This window comes from Carassius gibelio, chromosome A8 (assembly GCF_023724105.1).
Source record: "Carassius gibelio isolate Cgi1373 ecotype wild population from Czech Republic chromosome A8, carGib1.2-hapl.c, whole genome shotgun sequence".
NCBI lineage: Eukaryota > Metazoa > Chordata > Actinopteri > Cypriniformes > Cyprinidae > Carassius > Carassius gibelio.
Window position 1 is genome coordinate 28,274,434 of NC_068378.1, and position 22,558 is coordinate 28,296,991.

The window sequence follows — 22,558 nt, forward strand, 5'->3', positions numbered from 1 at the left end:
GGAGCGAGTCGGCAAAACATTTGATTCAGATCGGGACTCCGAAGCGCATTTCGCGAATCATTTGATCGGGGCTTCGGAGCGAGTCGGCAAAACATTTGATTCAGATCGGGACTCCGAAGCGCATTTCGCGAATCATTTGAGATCTGGTCTTTCCAGCGGATTTGCAAAACATTTGATTCTATCATGTACTTGTCCAGATCAACTTTTAATAAAGAGAAAAGAGTTTTAGAGACAGATTTTTGTCAATAGCCTGTTAGTAATCCCACAGTCCATAGCATCAGTAACTGTATAATTTAGTAAGGGAAAATTAAAACAAAATAGGATGAGTTTAAATTTTTATTTTATTTTTGTAGAAATGGTCATCTTAACCTCTGTGCAGTGTTCAGGTTATTTCAGGACCCCAAATTAAATTCTAATACTAATACTGCATCATACAGGTGTTTATTTGAGTTGAATATTTCGATAATCATGTAAGGAAACGAAGCCATAATTTGATAAGTTTACATTTACATTTATTCATTCAGCAGACGCTTTTATCCAAAGCGACTTACAAATGAGGATAAAAAACAACACAACGAAAAACAACAAAAAGGGCAACCAAAAGTTTATAAGTGAGTATAAACAAGATGCATGCAATATGAAGGCAGATATTGTCTGATATGTTAAGAAATAATATAAAACAAAAAGTCCAGATGATTCAAGCTGTTCGTGACTGTGAGTGTAACAGCAGCAGCAGAGATTATTAACCGTAAATGAAAACATTTAAAACTCTGATTCCTCAATTAGAAAATAAATAAATAAAAATGTAGCAAAACATTACATTCAGATGATATGTAGAACTCTCTGTGATTATCAGTGTCAGACAGGCGTACTACTCTGGCTGTGACATCATCATCCTGGGGAGGGACTTTGAGAGGATTCAGATCATCCCAGGAGCCAAACACGGGAACATCTAGGTGGACACACACACACACACACACACACACACGGTTCTGGTGTCCAAACAACATCAAGGTCTTTATAAACTGTTACAGCACTTTCTCAGAGTGACAAATGGCATAGCTTTTAGCCTCATGGTTGCAGTTTGAGGTTTAGGAATTAGTTTTATTAATCTTTTTTTAGCCTTTATGTTATGTCAGTTTTAATAATTTTAGCATTTCAACTTTTTTTGTAAAAAGTTACTACTTTATAAATTAAATGAAAACAGTACTAAAATTAGTGCTTTTTACTTTACAAATCATTGCAAAGCAACTTTACAGAAAATAAGTTTCTCCCATATTTAGTAGTAGCTTACACGACTTATCTATATCATTTTACTTTAGCTTTATTTCAATTACAGAAAACTGTTTTTAGTTGTTTCAGTCTTAGTTAACAACAATGACACATAGTTGGTTGCTTTGGGAATAAATGTTAAACTGTGTGAGCTTATTTTATATATTTATTTCTTTAAATAAAATGTAAAAAATTATATATTTTTTGTACGAGTTTCTGTCTTCTGCTGAATGCTAAAAAGATGATGCTTTAAAAGACCAAACGGTTGACGGTACCCATTCACTTCCATAGTATTTCTTCCTGTAGCATAGAAGTCAATGGGTGCCGTCAACTGTTCACTCTCAAAAAACATCTTCTTTAGTGTTCAGCAGAAAAAAAAAACACTTTCAGGCTGAGGAAGAGTAAACGATAGCAGGATATGATTGTTTGATTCCTCTCACACAGACAATATACAGTTGTGTTCCAAATTATTCAACCCCCTTGACTTGCAAGACAATTTGCAGTGGAGGATAACATTTTATGAAATCAATTTAACAAAATCACCCATGTGGGTGTTTTGAAACTGCTGGGTGTTTCTGAATCATGCAATCTAAATGATCCCCCTTACCCAACCCCACCCCTAAACCTAAGGTCACTATTACATCAACTAATCAGGTATCATGGTGTAAAAACACCTTGATCTCATAACTCCCATTACTTTTTTTTTTTTTTTGAGATAACAAAAAAGGGGAAAACAGAGACATGTGAATCTGTAAAGCAATAAGATGCATACTGTATAACATATCAATCATGTTTCTAATACATTAAGTATCCTTTTCAGCAGTTTAAATGTCTTTAGAGCTTTTCGATTATTCTGTATTGAAGGTAGAGAGTCGTAAAAAAATCTTCAGAAATCTACCATTTGGTACAGTCGATATACATTTTGCTTTATGTATGATATTTTCCTAACAGAGTAAGAAGTTTAATAATAGTATCCATAATTTAGTATAATTACAACTGAAAAATAAGTGTACAATTGTTTCATTTTCTTCTTTACAGAAACTACATAATGGCAAAAACCCTTCTTTAAACTTACCAATAAAATCATTACATGGATAGTATCTGTTTATTATTTTAAAGTGAGTTTCTTTAACTTTATTAGGAATTACATATTTATTTATATCTGACCACAAATTCTTAAAACCACAAATTACTTTCCTGCAGAGACCTATACTTGGTCGACTTCTGGCGACAGCGGAAGTTCGTCACTGCGTTTGTGCACGGCCACGGAGCCTATTAACATAAAGCAAACAACAATACATGTATTATTTTGTGTTAAGCATAACACTTTAATAAAAACAACTCATTAATTTGGAAAGTTACTATCACATGTATGCAATAATATACCAGTTACTTAGAACATCAATTCAAAGTTAAATAACCTACAAACCATTATAAAATAATTTGAATTCTGCTTGTTCAACAGATTTGTTCAACTGCTCGTATTTCCTACATTGTTGTGGATTTTATTGATAACTTTAAATGTCTTTGTTAATTTTGTGTGACTTAAGCCAGAAAGAGAGCAGTATAAAAGGGTGATGGCAAAAGTATAAAAACACCGCTTCACTAACCTGCTCGACTGTTAGCATAACTGCTACCATGTGCTACATTAAATGTATAACGTTACATCTAACAATACAAATAAAACATACTATATTTGATTAATGTACATCTAACAATACAAATAAAACATACTATATTTGATTAATGTCTATATAGTTACCGATAAGCTTTTAATATAAGTTATTGTTTTAGTTAACACACTCACCTGGGACTGGACCATCTGGACATTTACTGCTCTGCACCACAAACAGCCCGTTATGACGCGTGATTTAACGTCTCCGCAACTTTTCCACGCAAACCTGGAAGGCACAGCCCACGGTGCGAGATCGACCGTACTCCGGTTGGACACGGACCTCATCCTCCGTGAAGGGCTTAGCACACACTAAAGTACCTTTCCTCAGAGTAATTGTCGTCTCCTCCTCTCACCATATAGCCCAATTCAACGCTTATTTTTATTTTCGTAGGTGGGAAAACTATGAAATGATAAATAAGTTTTTTTTTTTTTTTATTAGAACACAAAGGCACACTATACACATCTGAATACTTTTGGTCTCCGCTATTTTTCGGCAAGCGAATGAACGCTGTAGCGCTTTCACTGGAAAATAACTTGAGATCTGGGATTTGGAGCGAGTTCGCAAAACATTTGATTCATATCGCGACTCCGAAGATCGTTTCGCGAATCTTATGATCGGGCCTTCGGAGTTCGCAAAACATTTGATTCAGATCCGGACTCCGAAGCGCGTTTCGCGAATAATTTGATCGGGGCTTCGGAGCGAGTCGGCAAAACATTTGATTCAGATCGGGTCTCCGAAGCGCATTTAGCGAATCATTTGATCGGGGCTTCGGAGCGAGTCGGCAAAACATTTGATTCAGATCGGGACTCCGAAGCGCATTTAGCGAATCATTTGATCGGGGCTTCGGAGCGAGTCGGCAAAACATTTGATTCAGATCGGGACTCCGAAGCGCATTTCGCGAATCATTTGAGATCTGGTCTTTCCAGCGGATTTGCAAAACATTTGATTCTATCATGTACTTGTCCAGATCAACTTTTAATAAAGAGAAAAGAGTTTTAGAGACAGATTTTTGTCAATAGCCTGTTAGTAATCCCACAGTCCATAGCATCAGTAACTGTATAATTTAGTAAGGGAAAATTAAAACAAAATAGGATGAGTTTAAATTTTTATTTTATTTTTGTAGAAATGGTCATCTTAACCTCTGTGCAGTGTTCAGGTTATTTCAGGACCCCAAATTAAATTCTAATACTAATACTGCATCATACAGGTGTTTATTTGAGTTGAATATTTCGATAATCATGTAAGGAAACGAAGCCATAATTTGATAAGTTTACATTTACATTTATTCATTCAGCAGACGCTTTTATCCAAAGCGACTTACAAATGAGGATAAAAAACAACACAACGAAAAACAACAAAAAGGGCAACCAAAAGTTTATAAGTGAGTATAAACAAGATGCATGCAATATGAAGGCAGATATTGTCTGATATGTTAAGAAATAATATAAAACAAAAAGTCCAGATGATTCAAGCTGTTCGTGACTGTGAGTGTAACAGCAGCAGCAGAGATTATTAACCGTAAATGAAAACATTTAAAACTCTGATTCCTCAATTAGAAAATAAATAAATAAAAATGTAGCAAAACATTACATTCAGATGATATGTAGAACTCTCTGTGATTATCAGTGTCAGACAGGCGTACTACTCTGGCTGTGACATCATCATCCTGGGGAGGGACTTTGAGAGGATTCAGATCATCCCAGGAGCCAAACACGGGAACATCTAGGTGGACACACACACACACACACACACACACACACACACACGGTTCTGGTGTCCAAACAACATCAAGGTCTTTATAAACTGTTACAGCACTTTCTCAGAGTGACAAATGGCATAGCTTTTAGCCTCATGGTTGCAGTTTGAGGTTTAGGAATTAGTTTTATTAATCTTTTTTTAGCCTTTATGTTATGTCAGTTTTAATAATTTTAGCATTTCAACTTTTTTTGTAAAAAGTTACTACTTTATAAATTAAATGAAAACAGTACTAAAATTAGTGCTTTTTACTTTACAAATCATTGCAAAGCAACTTTACAGAAAATAAGTTTCTCCCATATTTAGTAGTAGCTTACACGACTTATCTATATCATTTTACTTTAGCTTTATTTCAATTACAGAAAACTGTTTTTAGTTGTTTCAGTCTTAGTTAACAACAATGACACATAGTTGGTTGCTTTGGGAATAAATGTTAAACTGTGTGAGCTTATTTTATATATTTATTTCTTTAAATAAAATGTAAAAAATTATATATTTTTTGTACGAGTTTCTGTCTTCTGCTGAATGCTAAAAAGATGATGCTTTAAAAGACCAAACGGTTGACGGTACCCATTCACTTCCATAGTATTTCTTCCTGTAGCATAGAAGTCAATGGGTGCCGTCAACTGTTCACTCTCAAAAAACATCTTCTTTAGTGTTCAGCAGAAAAAAAAAACACTTTCAGGCTGAGGAAGAGTAAACGATAGCAGGATATGATTGTTTGATTCCTCTCACACAGACAATATACAGTTGTGTTCCAAATTATTCAACCCCCTTGACTTGCAAGACAATTTGCAGTGGAGGATAACATTTTATGAAATCAATTTAACAAAATCACCCATGTGGGTGTTTTGAAACTGCTGGGTGTTTCTGAATCATGCAATCTAAATGATCCCCCTTACCCAACCCCACCCCTAAACCTAACGTCACTATTACATCAACTAATCAGGTATCATGGTGTAAAAACACCTTGATCTCATAACTCCCATTACTTTTTTTTTTTTTTTGAGATAACAAAAAAGGGGAAAACAGAGACATGTGAATCTGTAAAGCAATAAGATGCATACTGTATAACATATCAATCATGTTTCTAATACATTAAGTATCCTTTTCAGCAGTTTTAATGTCTTTAGAGCTTTTCGATTATTCTGTATTGAAGGTAGAGAGTCGTAAAAAAATCTTCAGAAATCTACCATTTGGTACAGTCGATATACATTTTGCTTTATGTATGATATTTTCCTAACAGAGTAAGAAGTTTAATAATAGTATCCATTTCCAACAAAAAAAAAAGTGAAGTGAAGTGACATTCAGCCAAGTATGGTGACCCAATGCTCTGCATTTAACTCACCCGAAGTGCACACACACAGAGCAGTGAACACACACCCGGAGCAGTGGGCAGCCATTTATGCTGCGGCGCCCGGGGAGCAGTTGGGGGTTCAATGCCTTGCTCAAGGGCACCTAAGTCGTGGTATTGAAGGTGGAGAGAGAATTGTACATGCACTCCCACCCACAATTCCTGCCGGCCCGGGACTCGAACTCAGAACCTTTCGATTGGGAGTCGGACTCTCTAACCATTAGGCCACGACTTCCCCTGGATTAAACCAGTATCACAATCCATAAACAAGACCATTACATCGGTTATTGTGACAAACTTATAAAATAACTCAAAAAGAAACCAAGAAACTTGGGACCAAAATAATTTAGTATAATTACAACTGAAAAATAAGTGTACAATTGTTTCATTTTCTTCTTTACAGAAACTACATAATGGCAAAAACCCTTCTTTAAACTTACCAATAAAATCATTACATGGATAGTATCTGTTTATTATTTTAAAGTGAGTTTCTTTAACTTTATTAGGAATTACATATTTATTTATATCTGACCACAAATTCTTAAAACCACAAATTACTTTCCTGCAGAGACCTATACTTGGTCGACTTCTGGCGACAGCGGAAGTTCGTCACTGCGTTTGTGCACGGCCACGGAGCCTATTAACATAAAGCAAACAACAATACATGTATTATTTTGTGTTAAGCATAACACTTTAATAAAAACAACTCATTAATTTGGAAAGTTACTATCACATGTATGCAATAATATACCAGTTACTTAGAACATCAATTCAAAGTTAAATAACCTACAAACCATTATAAAATAATTTGAATTCTGCTTGTTCAACAGATTTGTTCAACTGCTGGTATTTCCTACATTGTTGTGGATTTTATTGATAACTTTAAATGTCTTTGTTAATTTTGTGTGACTTAAGCCAGAAAGAGAGCAGTATAAAAGGGTGATGGCAAAAGTATAAAAACACCGCTTCACTAACCTGCTCGACTGTTAGCATAACTGCTACCATGTGCTACATTAAATGTATAACGTTACATCTAACAATACAAATAAAACATACTATATTTGATTAATGTACATCTAACAATACAAATAAAACATACTATATTTGATTAATGTCTATATAGTTACCGATAAGCTTTTAATATAAGTTATTGTTTTAGTTAACACACTCACCTGGGACTGGACCATCTGGACATTTACTGCTCTGCACCACAAACAGCCCGTTATGACGCGTGATTTAACGTCTCCGCAACTTTTCCACGCAAACCTGGAAGGCACAGCCCACGGTGCGAGATCGACCGTACTCCGGTTGGACCCGGACCTCATCCTCCGTGAAGGGCTTAGCACACACTAAAGTACCTTTCCTCAGAGTAATTGTCGTCTCCTCCTCTCACCATATAGCCCAATTCAACGCTTATTTTTATTTTCGTAGGTGGGAAAACTGTGAAATGATAAATAAGTTTTTTTTTTTTTTTTTAATTAGAACACAAAGGCACACTATACACATCTGAATACTTTTGGTCTCCGCTATTTTTCGGCAAGCGAATGAACGCTGTAGCGCTTTCACTGGAAAATAACTTGAGATCTGGGATTTGGAGCGAGTTCGCAAAACATTTGATTCATATCGCGACTCCGAAGATCGTTTCGCGAATCTTATGATCGGGCCTTCGGAGTTCGCAAAACATTTGATTCAGATCCGGACTCCGAAGCGCGTTTCGCGAATAATTTGAGATCTGGTCTTTCCAGCGGATTTGCAAAACATTTGATTGTATCATGTACTTGTCCAGATCAACTTTTAATAAAGAGAAAAGAGTTTTAGAGACAGATTTTTGTCAATAGCCTGTTAGTAATCCCACAGTCCATAGCATCAGTAACTGTATAATTTAGTAAGGGAAAATTAAAACAAAATAGGATGAGTTTCAATTTTTATTTTATTTTTGTAGAAATGGTCATCTTAACCTCTGTGCAGTGTTCAGGTTATTTCAGGACCCCAAATTAAATTCTAATACTAATACTGCATCATACAGGTGTTTATTTGAGTTGAATATTTCGATAATCATGTAAGGAAACGAAGCCATAATTTGATAAGTTTACATTTACATTTATTCATTCAGCAGACGCTTTTATCCAAAGCGACTTACAAATGAGGATAAAAAACAACACAACGAAAAACAACAAAAAGGGCAACCAAAAGTTTTTAAGTGAGTATAAACAAGATGCATGCAATATGAAGGCAGATATTGTCTGATATGTTAAGAAATAATATAAAACAAAAAGTCCAGATGATTCAAGCTGTTCGTGACTGTGAGTGTAACAGCAGCAGCAGAGATTATTAACCGTAAATGAAAACATTTAAAACTCTGATTCCTCAATTAGAAAATAAATAAATAAAAATGTAGCAAAACATTACATTCAGATGATATGTAGAACTCTCTGTGATTATCAGTGTCAGACAGGCGTACTACTCTGGCTGTGACATCATCATCCTGGGGAGGGACTTTGAGAGGATTCAGATCATCACAGGAGCCAAACACGGGAACATCTAGGTGGACACACACACACACACACACACACACACACACACACACACACACACACACACACACACACACACACGGTTCTGGTGTCCAAACAACATCAAGGTCTTTATAAACTGTTACAGCACTTTCTCAGAGTGACAAATGGCATAGCTTTTAGCCTCATGGTTGCAGTTTGAGGTTTAGGAATTAGTTTTATTAATTTTTTTTTAGCCTTTATGTTATGTCAGTTTTAATAATTTTAGCATTTCAACTTTTTTTGTAAAAAGTTACTACTTTATAAATTAATTGAAAACAGTACTAAAATTAGTGCTTTTTACTTTACAAATCATTTCAAAGCAACTTTACAGAAAATAAGTTTCTCCCATATTTAGTAGTAGCTTACACGACTTATCTATATCATTTTACTTTAGCTTTATTTCAATTACAGAAAACTGTTTTTAGTTGTTTCAGTCTTAGTTAACAACAATGACACATAGTTGGTTGCTTTGGGAATAAATGTTAAACTGTGTGAGCTTATTTTATATATTTATTTCTTTAAATAAAATGTAAAAATTAAATATTTTTTGTACGAGTTTCTGTCTTCTGCTGAATGCTAAAAAGATGATGCTTTAAAGACCAAACGGTTGACGGTACCCATTCACTTCCATAGTATTTCTTCCTGTAGCATAGAAGTCAATGGGTGCCGTCAACTGTTCACTCTCAAAAAACATCTTCTTTAGTGTTCAGCAGAAAAAAAAACACTTTCAGGCTGAGGAAGAGTAAACGATAGCAGGATATGATTGTTTGATTCCTCTCACACAGACAATATACAGTTGTGTTCCAAATTATTCAACCCCCTTGACTTGCAAGACAATTTGCAGTGGAGGATAACATTTTATGAAATCAATTTAACAAAATCACCATGTGGGTGTTTTGAAACTGCTGGGTGTTTCTGAATCATGCAATCTAAATGATCCCCCTTACCCAACCCCACCCCTAAACCTAACGTCACTATTACATCAACTAATCAGGTATCATGGTGTAAAAACACCTTGATCTCATAACTCCCATTACTTTTCTTTTTTTTGAGATAACAAAAAAGGGGAAAACAGAGACATGTGAATCTGTAAAGCAATAAGATGCATACTGTATAACATATCAATCATGTTTCTAATACATTAAGTATCCTTTTCAGCAGTTTAAATGTCTTTAGACATTTAGACATGCAGTTTAAATGTCTTTCGATTATTCTGTATTGAAGTTAGAGAGTCGTAAAAAAATCTTCAGAAATCTACCATTTGGTACAGTCGATATACATTTTGCTTTATGTATGATATTTTCCTAACAGAGTAAGAAGTTTAATAATAGTATCCATTTCCAACAAAAAAAAAGTGAAGTGAAGTGACATTCAGCCAAGTATGGTGACCCAATGCTCTGCATTTAACCCACCCGAAGTGCAAACACACAGAGCAGTGAACACACACCCGGAGCAGTGGGCAGCCATTTATGCTGCGGCGCCCGGGGAGCAGTTGGGGGTTCAATGCCTTGCTCAAGAAGGTGGAGAGAGAATTGTACATGCACTCCCACCCACAATTCCTGCCGGCCCGGGACTCGAACTCAGAACCTTTCGATTGGGAGTCGGACTCTCTAACCATTAGGCCACGACTTCCCCTGGATTAAACCAGTATCACAATCCATAAACAAGACCATTACATCGGTTATTGTGACAAACTTATAAAATAACTCAAAAAGAAACCAAGAAACTTGGGACCAAAATAATTTAGTATAATTACAACTGAAAAATAAGTGTACAATTGTTTCATTTTCTTCTTTACAGAAACTACATAATGGCAAAAACCCTTCTTTAAACTTACCAATAAAATAATTACATGGATAGTATCTGTTTATTATTTTAAAGTGAGTTTCTTTAACTTTATTAGGAATTACATATTTATTTATATCTGACCACAAATTCTTAAAACCACAAATTACTTTCCTGCAGAGACCTATACTTGGTCGACTTCTGGCGACAGCGGAAGTTCGTCACTGCGTTTGTGCACGGCCACGGAGCCTATTAACATAAAGCAAACAACAATACATGTATTATTTTGTGTTAAGCATAACACTTTAATAAAAACAACTCATTAATTTGGAAAGTTACTATCACATGTATGCAATAATATACCAGTTACTTAGAACATCAATTCAAAGTTAAATAACCTACAAACCATTATAAAATAATTTGAATTCTGCTTGTTCAACAGATTTGTTCAACTGCTCGTATTTCCTACATTGTTGTGGATTTTATTGATAACTTTAAATGTCTTTGTTAATTTTGTGTGACTTAAGCCAGAAAGAGAGCAGTATAAAAGGGTGATGGCAAAAGTATAAAAACACCGCTTCACTAACCTGCTCGACTGTTAGCATAACTGCTACCATGTGCTACATTAAATGTATAACGTTACATCTAACAATACAAATAAAACATACTATATTTGATTAATGTACATCTAACAATACAAATAAAACATACTATATTTGATTAATGTCTATATAGTTACCGATAAGCTTTTAATATAAGTTATTGTTTTAGTTAACACACTCACCTGGGACTGGACCATCTGGACATTTACTGCTCTGCACCACAAACAGCCCGTTATGACGCGTGATTTAACGTCTCCGCAACTTTTCCACGCAAACCTGGAAGGCACAGCCCACGGTGCGAGATCGATCGTACTCCGGTTGGACACGGACCTCATCCTCCGTGAAGGGCTTAGCACACACTAAAGTACCTTTCCTCAGAGTAATTGTCGTCTCCTCCTCTCACCATATAGCCCAATTCAACGCTTATTTTTATTTTCGTAGGTGGGAAAACTATGAAATGATAAATAAGTTTTTTTTTTTTTTTTTAATTAGAACACAAAGGCACACTATACACATCTGAATACTTTTGGTCTCCGCTATTTTTCGGCAAGCGAATGAACGCTGTAGCGCTTTCACTGGAAAATAACTTGAGATCTGGGATTTGGAGCGAAAACAAAACATTTGCAAATTGTTCGCAAAACATTTGATTCATATCGCGACTCCGAAGATCGTTTCGCGAATCTTATGATCGGGCCTTCGGAGTTCGCAAAACATTTGATTCAGATCCGGACTCCGAAGCGCATTTAGCGAATCATTTGATCGGGGCTTCGGAGCGAGTCGGCAAAACATTTGATTCAGATCGGGACTCCGAAGCGCATTTCGCGAATAATTTGATCGGTGCTTCGGAGCGAGTCGGCAAAACATTTGATTCAGATCGGGACTCCGAAGCGCATTTAGCGAATCATTTGATCGGGGCTTCGAAGCGAGTCGGCAAAACATTTGATTCAGATCGGGACTCCGAAGCGCATTTCGCGAATCATTTGATCGGGGCTTCGGAGCGAGTCGGCAAAACATTTGATTCAGATCGGGACTCCGAAGCGCATTTCGCGAATCATTTGAGATCTGGTCTTTCCAGCGGATTTGCAAAACATTTGATTCTATCATGTACTTGTCCAGATCAACTTTTAATAAAGAGAAAAGAGTTTTAGAGACAGATTTTTGTCAATAGCCTGTTAGTAATCCCACAGTCCATAGCATCAGTAACTGTATAATTTAGTAAGGGAAAATTAAAACAAAATAGGATGAGTTTCAATTTTTATTTTATTTTTGTAGAAATGGTCATCTTAACCTCTGTGCAGTGTTCAGGTTATTTCAGGACCCCAAATTAAATTCTAATACTAATACTGCATCATACAGGTGTTTATTTGAGTTGAATATTTCGATAATCATGTAAGGAAACGAAGCCATAATTTGATAAGTTTACATTTACATTTATTCATTCAGCAGACGCTTTTATCCAAAGCGACTTACAAATGAGGATAAAAAACAACACAACGAAAAACAACAAAAAGGGCAACCAAAAGTTTTTAAGTGAGTATAAACAAGATGCATGCAATATGAAGGCAGATATTGTCTGATATGTTAAGAAATAATATAAAACAAAAAGTCCAGATGATTCAAGCTGTTCGTGACTGTGAGTGTAACAGCAGCAGCAGAGATTATTAACCGTAAATGAAAACATTTAAAACTCTGATTCCTCAATTAGAAAATAAATAAATAAAAATGTAGCAAAACATTACATTCAGATGATATGTAGAACTCTCTGTGATTATCAGTGTCAGACAGGCGTACTACTCTGGCTGTGACATCATCATCCTGGGGAGGGACTTTGAGAGGATTCAGATCATCCCAGGAGCCAAACACGGGAACATCTAGGTGGACACACACACACACACACACACACACACACACACACACACACACACGGTTCTGGTGTCCAAACAACATCAAGGTCTTTATAAACTGTTACAGCACTTTCTAAGAGTGACAAATGGCATAGCTTTTAGCCTCATGGTTGCAGTTTGAGGTTTAGGAATTAGTTTTATTAATTTTTTTTTAGCCTTTATGTTATGTCAGTTTTAATAATTTTAGCATTTCAACTTTTTTTGTAAAAAGTTACTACTTTATAAATTAATTGAAAACAGTACTAAAATTAGTGCTTTTTACTTTACAAATCATTTCAAAGCAACTTTACAGAAAATAAGTTTCTCCCATATTTAGTAGTAGCTTACACGACTTATCTATATCATTTTACTTTAGCTTTATTTCAATTACAGAAAACTGTTTTTAGTTGTTTCAGTCTTAGTTAACAACAATGACACATAGTTGGTTGCTTTGGGAATAAATGTTAAACTGTGTGAGCTTATTTTATATATTTATTTCTTTAAATAAAATGTAAAAATTAAATATTTTTTGTACGAGTTTCTGTCTTCTGCTGAATGCTAAAAAGATGATGCTTTAAAGACCAAACGGTTGACGGTACCCCTTCACTTCCATAGTATTTCTTCCTGTAGCATAGAAGTCAATGGGTGCCGTCAAGAAACCAAGAAACTTGGGACCAAAATAATTTAGTATAATTACAACTGAAAAATAAGTGTACAATTGTTTCATTTTCTTCTTTACAGAAACTACATAATGGCAAAAACCCTTCTTTAAACTTACCAATAAAATCATTACATGGATAGTATCTGTTTATTATTTTAAAGTGAGTTTCTTTAACTTTATTAGGAATTACATATTTATTTATATCTGACCACAAATTCTTAAAACCACAAATTACTTTCCTGCAGAGACCTATACTTGGTCGACTTCTGGCCACAGCGGAAGTTCGTCACTACGTTTGTGCACGGCCACGGAGCCTATTAACATAAAGCAAACAACAATACATGTATTATTTTGTGTTAAGCATAACACTTTAATAAAAACAACTCATTAATTTGGAAAGTTACTATCACATGTATGCAATAATATACCAGTTACTTAGAACATCAATTCAAAGTTAAATAACCTACAAACCATTATAAAATAATTTGAATTCTGCTTGTTCAACAGATTTGTTCAACTGCTCGTATTTCCTACATTGTTGTGGATTTTATTGATAACTTTAAATGTCTTTGTTAATTTTGTGTGACTTAAGCCAGAAAGAGAGCAGTATAAAAGGGTGATGGCAAAAGTATAAAAACACCGCTTCACTAACCTGCTCGACTGTTAGCATAACTGCTACCATGTGCTACATTAAATGTATAACGTTACATCTAACAATACAAATAAAACATACTATATTTGATTAATGTACATCTAACAATACAAATAAAACATACTATATTTGATTAATGTCTATATAGTTACCGATAAGCTTTTAATATAAGTTATTGTTTTAGTTAACACACTCACCTGGGACTGGACCATCTGGACATTTACTGCTCTGCACCACAAACAGCCCGTTATGACGCGTGATTTAACGTCTCCGCAACTTTTCCACGCAAACCTGGAAGGCACAGCCCACGGTGCGAGATCGATCGTACTCCGGTTGGACACGGACCTCATCCTCCGTGAAGGGCTTAGCACACACTAAAGTACCTTTCCTCAGAGTAATTGTCGTCTCCTCCTCTCACCATATAGCCCAATTCAACGCTTATTTTTATTTTCGTAGGTGGGAAAACTATGAAATGATAAATAAGTTTTTTTTTTTTTTTTTAATTAGAACACAAAGGCACACTATACACATCTGAATACTTTTGGTCTCCGCTATTTTTCGGCAAGCGAATGAACGCTGTAGCGCTTTCACTGGAAAATAACTTGAGATCTGGGATTTGGAGCGAGTTCGCAAAACATTTGATTCATATCGCGACTCCGAAGATCGTTTCGCGAATCTTATGATCGGGCCTTCGGAGTTCGCAAAACATTTGATTCAGATCCGGACTCCGAAGCGCATTTAGCGAATCATTTGATCGGGGCTTCGGAGCGAGTCGGCAAAACATTTGATTCAGATCGGGACTCCGAAGCGCATTTCGCGAATAATTTGATCGGTGCTTCGGAGCGAGTCGGCAAAACATTTGATTCAGATCGGGACTCCGAAGCGCATTTAGCGAATCATTTGATCGGGGCTTCGAAGCGAGTCGGCAAAACATTTGATTCAGATCCGGACTCCGAAGCGCGTTTCGCGAATCATTTGATCGGTGCTTCGGAGCGAGTCGGCAAAACATTTGATTCAGATCGGGACTCCGAAGCGCATTTCGCGAATCATTTGATCGGGGCTTCGGAGCGAGTCGGCAAAACATTTGATTCAGATCGGGACTCCGAAGCGCATTTCGCGAATCATTTGATCGGGGCTTCGGAGCGAGTCGGCAAAACATTTGATTCAGATCGGGACTCCGAAGCGCATTTCGCGAATCATTTGAGATCTGGTCTTTCCAGCGGATTTGCAAAACATTTGATTCTATCATGTACTTGTCCAGATCAACTTTTAATAAAGAGAAAAGAGTTTTAGAGACAGATTTTTGTCAATAGCCTGTTAGTAATCCCACAGTCCATAGCATCAGTAACTGTATAATTTAGTAAGGGAAAATTAAAACAAAATAGGATGAGTTTCAATTTTTATTTTATTTTTGTAGAAATGGTCATCTTAACCTCTGTGCAGTGTTCAGGTTATTTCAGGACCCCAAATTAAATTCTAATACTAATACTGCATCATACAGGTGTTTATTTGAGTTGAATATTTCGATAATCATGTAAGGAAACGAAGCCATAATTTGATAAGTTTACATTTACATTTATTCATTCAGCAGACGCTTTTATCCAAAGCGACTTACAAATGAGGATAAAAAACAACACAACGAAAAACAACAAAAAGGGCAACCAAAAGTTTTTAAGTGAGTATAAACAAGATGCATGCAATATGAAGGCAGATATTGTCTGATATGTTAAGAAATAATATAAAACAAAAAGTCCAGATGATTCAAGCTGTTCGTGACTGTGAGTGTAACAGCAGCAGCAGAGATTATTAACCGTAAATGAAAACATTTAAAACTCTGATTCCTCAATTAGAAAATAAATAAATAAAAATGTAGCAAAACATTACATTCAGATGATATGTAGAACTCTCTGTGATTATCAGTGTCAGACAGGCGTACTACTCTGGCTGTGACATCATCATCCTGGGGAGGGACTTTGAGAGGATTCAGATCATCCCAGGAGCCAAACACGGGAACATCTAGGTGGACACACACACACACACACACACACACACACACACACGGTTCTGGTGTCCAAACAACATCAAGGTCTTTATAAACTGTTACAGCACTTTCTCAGAGTGACAAATGGCATAGCTTTTAGCCTCATGGTTGCAGTTTGAGGTTTAGGAATTAGTTTTATTAATTTTTTTTTAGCCTTTATGTTATGTCAGTTTTAATAATTTTAGCATTTCAACTTTTTTTGTAAAAAGTTACTACTTTATAAATTAATTGAAAACAGTACTAAAATTAGTGCTTTTTACTTTACAAATCATTTCAAAGCAACTTTACAGAAAATAAGTTTCTCCCATATTTAGTAGTAGCTTACACGACTTATCTATATCATTTTACTTTAGCTTTATTTCAATTACAGAAAACTGTTTTTAGTTGTTTCAGTCTTAGTTAACAACAATGACACATAGTTGGTTGCTTTGGGAATAAATGTTAAACTGTGTGAGCTTATTTTATATATTTATTTCTTTAAATAAAATGTAAAAATTAAATATTTTTTGTACGAGTTTCTGTCTTCTGCTGAATGCTAAAAAGATGATGCTTTAAAGACCAAACGGTTGACGGTACCCCTTCACTTCCATAGTATTTCTTCCTGTAGCATAGAAGTCAATGGGTGCCGTCAACTGTTCACTCTCAAAAAACATCTTCTTTAGTGTTCAGCAGAAAAAAAAACACTTTCAGGCTGAGGAAGAGTAAACGATAGCAGGATATGATTGTTTGATTCCTCTCACACAGACAATATACAGTTGTGTTCCAAATTATTCAACCCCCTTGACTTGCAAGACAATTTGCAGTGGAGGATAACATTTTATGAAATCAATTTAACAAAATCACCATGTGGGTGTTTTGAAACTGCTGGGTGTTTCTGAATCATGCAATCTAAATGATCCCCCTTACCCAACCCCACCCCTAAACCTAACGTCACTATTACATCAACTAATCAGGTATCATGGTGTAAAAACACCTTGATCTCATAACTCCCATTACTTTTTTTTTTTTGAGATAACAAAAAAGGGGAAAACAGAGACATGTGAATCTGTAAAGCAATAAGATGCATACTGTATAACATATCAATCATGTTTCTAATACATTAAGTATCCTTTTCAGCAGTTTAAATGTCTTTAGACATTTAGACATGCAGTTTAAATGTCTTTCGATTATTCTGTATTGAAGTTAGAGAGTCGTAAAAAAATCTTCAGAAATCTACCATTTGGTACAGTCGATATACATTTTGCTTTATGTATGATATTTTCCTAACAGAGTAAGAAGTTTAATAATAGTATCCATTTCCAACAAAAAAAAAAAAAGTGAAGTGACATTCAGCCAAGTATGGTGACCCATACTCAGAATTTGTGCTCTGCATTTAACCCACCCGAAGTGCACACACACAGAGCAGTGAACACACACCCGGAGCAGTGGGCAGCCATTTATGCTGCGGCGCCCGGGGAGCAGTTGGGGGTTCAATGCCTTGCTCAAGAAGGTGGAGAGAGAATTGTACATGCACTCCCACCCACAATTCCTGCCGGCCCGGGACTCGAACTCAGAACCTTTCGATTGGGAGTCGGACTCTCTAACCATTAGGCCACGACTTCCCCTGGATTAAACCAGTATCACAATCCATAAACAAGACCATTACATCGGTTATTGTGACAAACTTATAAAATAACTCAAAAAGAAACCAAGAAACTTGGGACCAAAATAATTTAGTATAATTACAACTGAAAAATAAGTGTACAATTGTTTCATTTTCTTCTTTACAGAAACTACATAATGGCAAAAACCCTTCTTTAAACTTACCAATAAAATCATTACATGGATAGTATCTGTTTATTATTTTAAAGTGAGTTTCTTTAACTTTATTAGGAATTACATATTTATTTATATCTGACCACAAATTCTTAAAACCACAAATTACTTTCCTGCAGAGACCTATACTTGGTCGACTTCTGGCCACAGCGGAAGTTCGTCACTACGTTTGTGCACGGCCACGGAGCCTATTAACATAAAGCAAACAACAATACATGTATTATTTTGTGTTAAGCATAACACTTTAATAAAAACAACTCATTAATTTGGAAAGTTACTATCACATGTATGCAATAATATACCAGTTACTTAGAACATCAATTCAAAGTTAAATAACCTACAAACCATTATAAAATAATTTGAATTCTGCTTGTTCAACAGATTTGTTCAACTGCTCGTATTTCCTACATTGTTGTGGATTTTATTGATAACTTTAAATGTCTTTGTTAATTTTGTGTGACTTAAGCCAGAAAGAGAGCAGTATAAAAGGGTGATGGCAAAAGTATAAAAACACCGCTTCACTAACCTGCTCGACTGTTAGCATAACTGCTACCATGTGCTACATTAAATGTATAACGTTACATCTAACAATACAAATAAAACATACTATATTTGATTAATGTACATCTAACAATACAAATAAAACATACTATATTTGATTAATGTCTATATAGTTACCGATAAGCTTTTAATATAAGTTATTGTTTTAGTTAACACACTCACCTGGGACTGGACCATCTGGACATTTACTGCTCTGCACCACAAACAGCCCGTTATGACGCCTGATTTAACGTCTCCGCAACTTTTCAACGCAAACCTGGAAGGCACAGCCCACGGTGCGAGATCGACCGTACTCCGGTTGGACACGGACCTCATCCTCCGTGAAGGGCTTAGCACACACTAAAGTACCTTTCCTCAGAGTAATTGTCGTCTCCTCCTCTCACCATATAGCCCAATTCAACGCTTATTTTTATTTTCGTAGGTGGGAAAACTATGAAATGATAAATACGTTTTTTTTTTTTTTTAATTAGAACACAAAGGCACACTATACACATCTGAATACTTTTGGTCTCCGCTATTTTTCGGCAAGCGAATGAACGCTGTAGCGCTTTCACTGGAAAATAACTTGAGATCTGGGATTTGGCGCGAGTTCGCAAAACATTTGATTCATATCGCGACTCCGAAGATCGTTTCGCGAATCTTATGATCGGGCCTTCGGAGTTCGCAAAACATTTGATTCAGATCCGGACTCCGAAGCGCGTTTCGCGAATAATTTGATCGGGGCTTCGGAGCGAGTCGGCAAAACATTTGATTCAGATCGGGACTCCGAAGCGCATTTAGCGAATCATTTGATCGGGGCTTCGGAGCGAGTCGGCAAAACATTTGATTCAGATCGGGACTCCGAAGCGCATTTCGCGAATCATTTGAGATCTGGTCTTTCCAGCGGATTTGCAAAACATTTGATTCTATCATGTACTTGTCCAGATCAACTTTTAATAAAGAGAAAAGAGTTTTAGAGACAGATTTTTGTCAATAGCCTGTTAGTAATCCCACAGTCCATAGCATCAGTAACTGTATAATTTAGTAAGGGAAAATTAAAACAAAATAGGATGAGTTTCAATTTTTATTTTATTTTTGTAGAAATGGTCATCTTAACCTCTGTGCAGTGTTCAGGTTATTTCAGGACCCCAAATTAAATTCTAATACTAATACTGCATCATACAGGTGTTTATTTGAGTTGAATATTTCGATAATCATGTAAGGAAACGAAGCCATAATTTGATAAGTTTACATTTACATTTATTCATTCAGCAGACGCTTTTATCCAAAGCGACTTACAAATGAGGATAAAAAACAACACAACGAAAAACAACAAAAAGGGCAACCAAAAGTTTTTAAGTGAGTATAAACAAGATGCATGCAATATGAAGGCAGATATTGTCTGATGTGTTAAGAAATAATATAAAACAAAAAGTCCAGATGATTCAAGCTGTTCGTGACTGTGAGTGTAACAGCAGCAGCAGAGATTATTAACCGTAAATGAAAACATTTAAAACTCTGATTCCTCAATTAGAAAATAAATAAATAAAAATGTAGCAAAACATTACATTCAGATGATATGTAGAACTCTCTGTGATTATCAGTGTCAGACAGGCGTACTACTCTGGCTGTGACATCATCATCCTGGGGAGGGACTTTGAGAGGATTCAGATCATCCCAGGAGCCAAACACGGGAACATCTAGGTGGACACACACACACACACACACACACACACACACACACACACACACACACACACACGGTTCTGGTGTCCAAACAACATCAAGGTCTTTATAAACTGTTACAGCACTTTCTCAGAGTGACAAATGGCATAGCTTTTAGCCTCATGGTTGCAGTTTGAGGTTTAGGAATTAGTTTTATTAATTTTTTTTTAGCCTTTATGTTATGTCAGTTTTAATAATTTTAGCATTTCAACTTTTTTTGTAAAAAGTTACTACTTTATAAATTAAATGAAAACAGTACTAAAATTAGTGCTTTTTACTTTACAAATCATTGCAAAGCAACTTTACAGAAAATAAGTTTCTCCCATATTTAGTAGTAGCTTACACGACTTATCTATTTCATTTTACTTTAGCTTTATTTCAATTACAGAAAACTGTTTTTAGTTGTTTCAGTCTTAGTTAACAACAATGACACATAGTTGGTTGCTTTGGGAATAAATGTTAAACTGTGTGAGCTTATTTTATATATTTATTTCTTTAAATAAAATGTAAAAATTATATATTTTTTGTACGAGTTTCTGTCTTCTGCTGAATGCTAAAAAGATGATGCTTTAAAGACCAAACGGTTGACGGTACCCATTCACTTCCATAGTATTTCTTCCTGTAGCATAGAAGTCAATGGGTGCCGTCAACTGTTCACTCTCAAAAAACATCTTCTTTAGTGTTCAGCAGAAAAAAAAAACACTTTCAGGCTGAGGAAGAGTAAACGATAGCAGGATATGATTGTTTGATTCCTCTCACACAGACAATATACAGTTGTGTTCCAAATTATTCAACCCCCTTGACTTGCAAGACAATTTGCAGTGGAGGATAACATTTTATGAAATCAATTGAACAAAATCACCATGTGGGTGTTTTGAAACTGCTGGGTGTTTCTGAATCATGCAATCTAAATGATCCCCCTTACCCAACCCCACCCCTAAACCTAACGTCACTATTACATCAACTAATCAGGTATCATGGTGTAAAAACACCTTGATCTCATAACTCCCATTACTTTTTTTTTTTTTTTGAGATAACAAAAAAGGGGAAAACAGAGACATGTGAATCTGTAAAGCAATAAGATGCATACTGTATAACATATCAATCATGTTTCTAATACATTAAGTATCCTTTTCAGCAGTTTAAATGTCTTTAGACATTTAGACATGCAGTTTAAATGTCTTTCGATTATTCTGTATTGAAGTTAGAGAGTCGTAAAAAAATCTTCAGAAATCTACCATTTGGTACAGTCGATATACATTTTGCTTTATGTATGATATTTTCCTAACAGAGTAAGAAGTTTAATAATAGTATCCATTTCCAACAAAAAAAAAAAAGTGAAGTGACATTCAGCCAAGTATGGTGACCCATACTCAGAATTTGTGCTCTGCATTTAACTCACCCGAAGTGCAAACACACAGAGCAGTGAACACACACCCGGAGCAGTGGGCAGCCATTTATGCTGCGGCGCCCGGGGAGCAGTTGGGGGTTCAATGCCTTGCTCAAGGGCACCTAAGTCGTGGTATTGAAGGTGGAGAGAGAATTGTACATGCACTCCCACCCACAATTCCTGCCGGCCCGGGACTCGAACTCAGAACCTTTCGATTGGGAGTCGGACTCTCTAACCATTAGGCCACGACTTCCCCTGGATTAAACCAGTATCACAATCCATAAACAAGACCATTACATCGGTTATTGTGACAAACTTATAAAATAACTCAAAAAGAAACCAAGAAACTTGGGACCAAAATAATTTAGTATAATTACAACTGAAAAATAAGTGTACAATTGTTTCATTTTCTTCTTTACAGAAACTACATAATGGCAAAAACCCTTCTTTAAACTTACCAATAAAATCATTACATGGATAGTATCTGTTTATTATTTTAAAGTGAGTTTCTTTAACTTTATTAGGAATTACATATTTATTTATATCTGACCACAAATTCTTAAAACCACAAATTACTTTCCTGCAGAGACCTATACTTGGTCGACTTCTGGCGACAGCGGAAGTTCGTCACTGCGTTTGTGCACGGCCACGGAGCCTATTAACATAAAGCAAACAACAATACATGTATTATTTTGTGTTAAGCATAACACTTTAATAAAAACAACTCATTAATTTGGAAAGTTACTATCACATGTATGCAATAATATACCAGTTACTTAGAACATCAATTCAAAGTTAAATAACCTACAAACCATTATAAAATAATTTGAATTCTGCTTGTACAACAGATTT

At 35.6% G+C, this 22,558-nt stretch overlaps 1 protein-coding gene and 1 long non-coding RNA gene across 4 annotated transcripts in view; both read right to left on the bottom strand.

Moving 5' to 3' along the window:
• The window catches only part of LOC128019119 (centrosomal protein of 120 kDa), a 79,444-nt gene extending 77,581 nt beyond the window's left edge, over positions 1 to 1,863 (bottom strand). The window contains exon 1 of the mRNA XM_052605172.1: positions 821 to 1,863. Within this exon, the coding sequence (XP_052461132.1) occupies positions 821 to 1,010 (190 nt within the window). The 5' untranslated portion in view covers positions 1,011 to 1,863. The remainder of the gene's footprint in view (positions 1 to 820) is intronic.
• Positions 1,864 to 6,035: 4,172 nt separating this feature from the next.
• On the bottom strand, positions 6,036 to 21,467 carry LOC128019123 (uncharacterized). Of its 3 annotated transcripts, none has more exons than XR_008185082.1 (3): positions 18,869 to 21,467; positions 7,230 to 7,323; positions 6,036 to 6,694 (listed from the first exon to the last, which is right to left on the bottom strand). It is a non-coding gene; the product is annotated as an uncharacterized LOC128019123 (long non-coding RNA). The 3 variants fall into 3 exon arrangements; XR_008185081.1 differs by lacking the exon at positions 7,230 to 7,323 and adding an exon at positions 11,182 to 11,275; XR_008185080.1 differs by lacking the exon at positions 7,230 to 7,323 and adding an exon at positions 14,393 to 14,486.
• Positions 21,468 to 22,558: the final 1,091 nt, after the last annotated feature.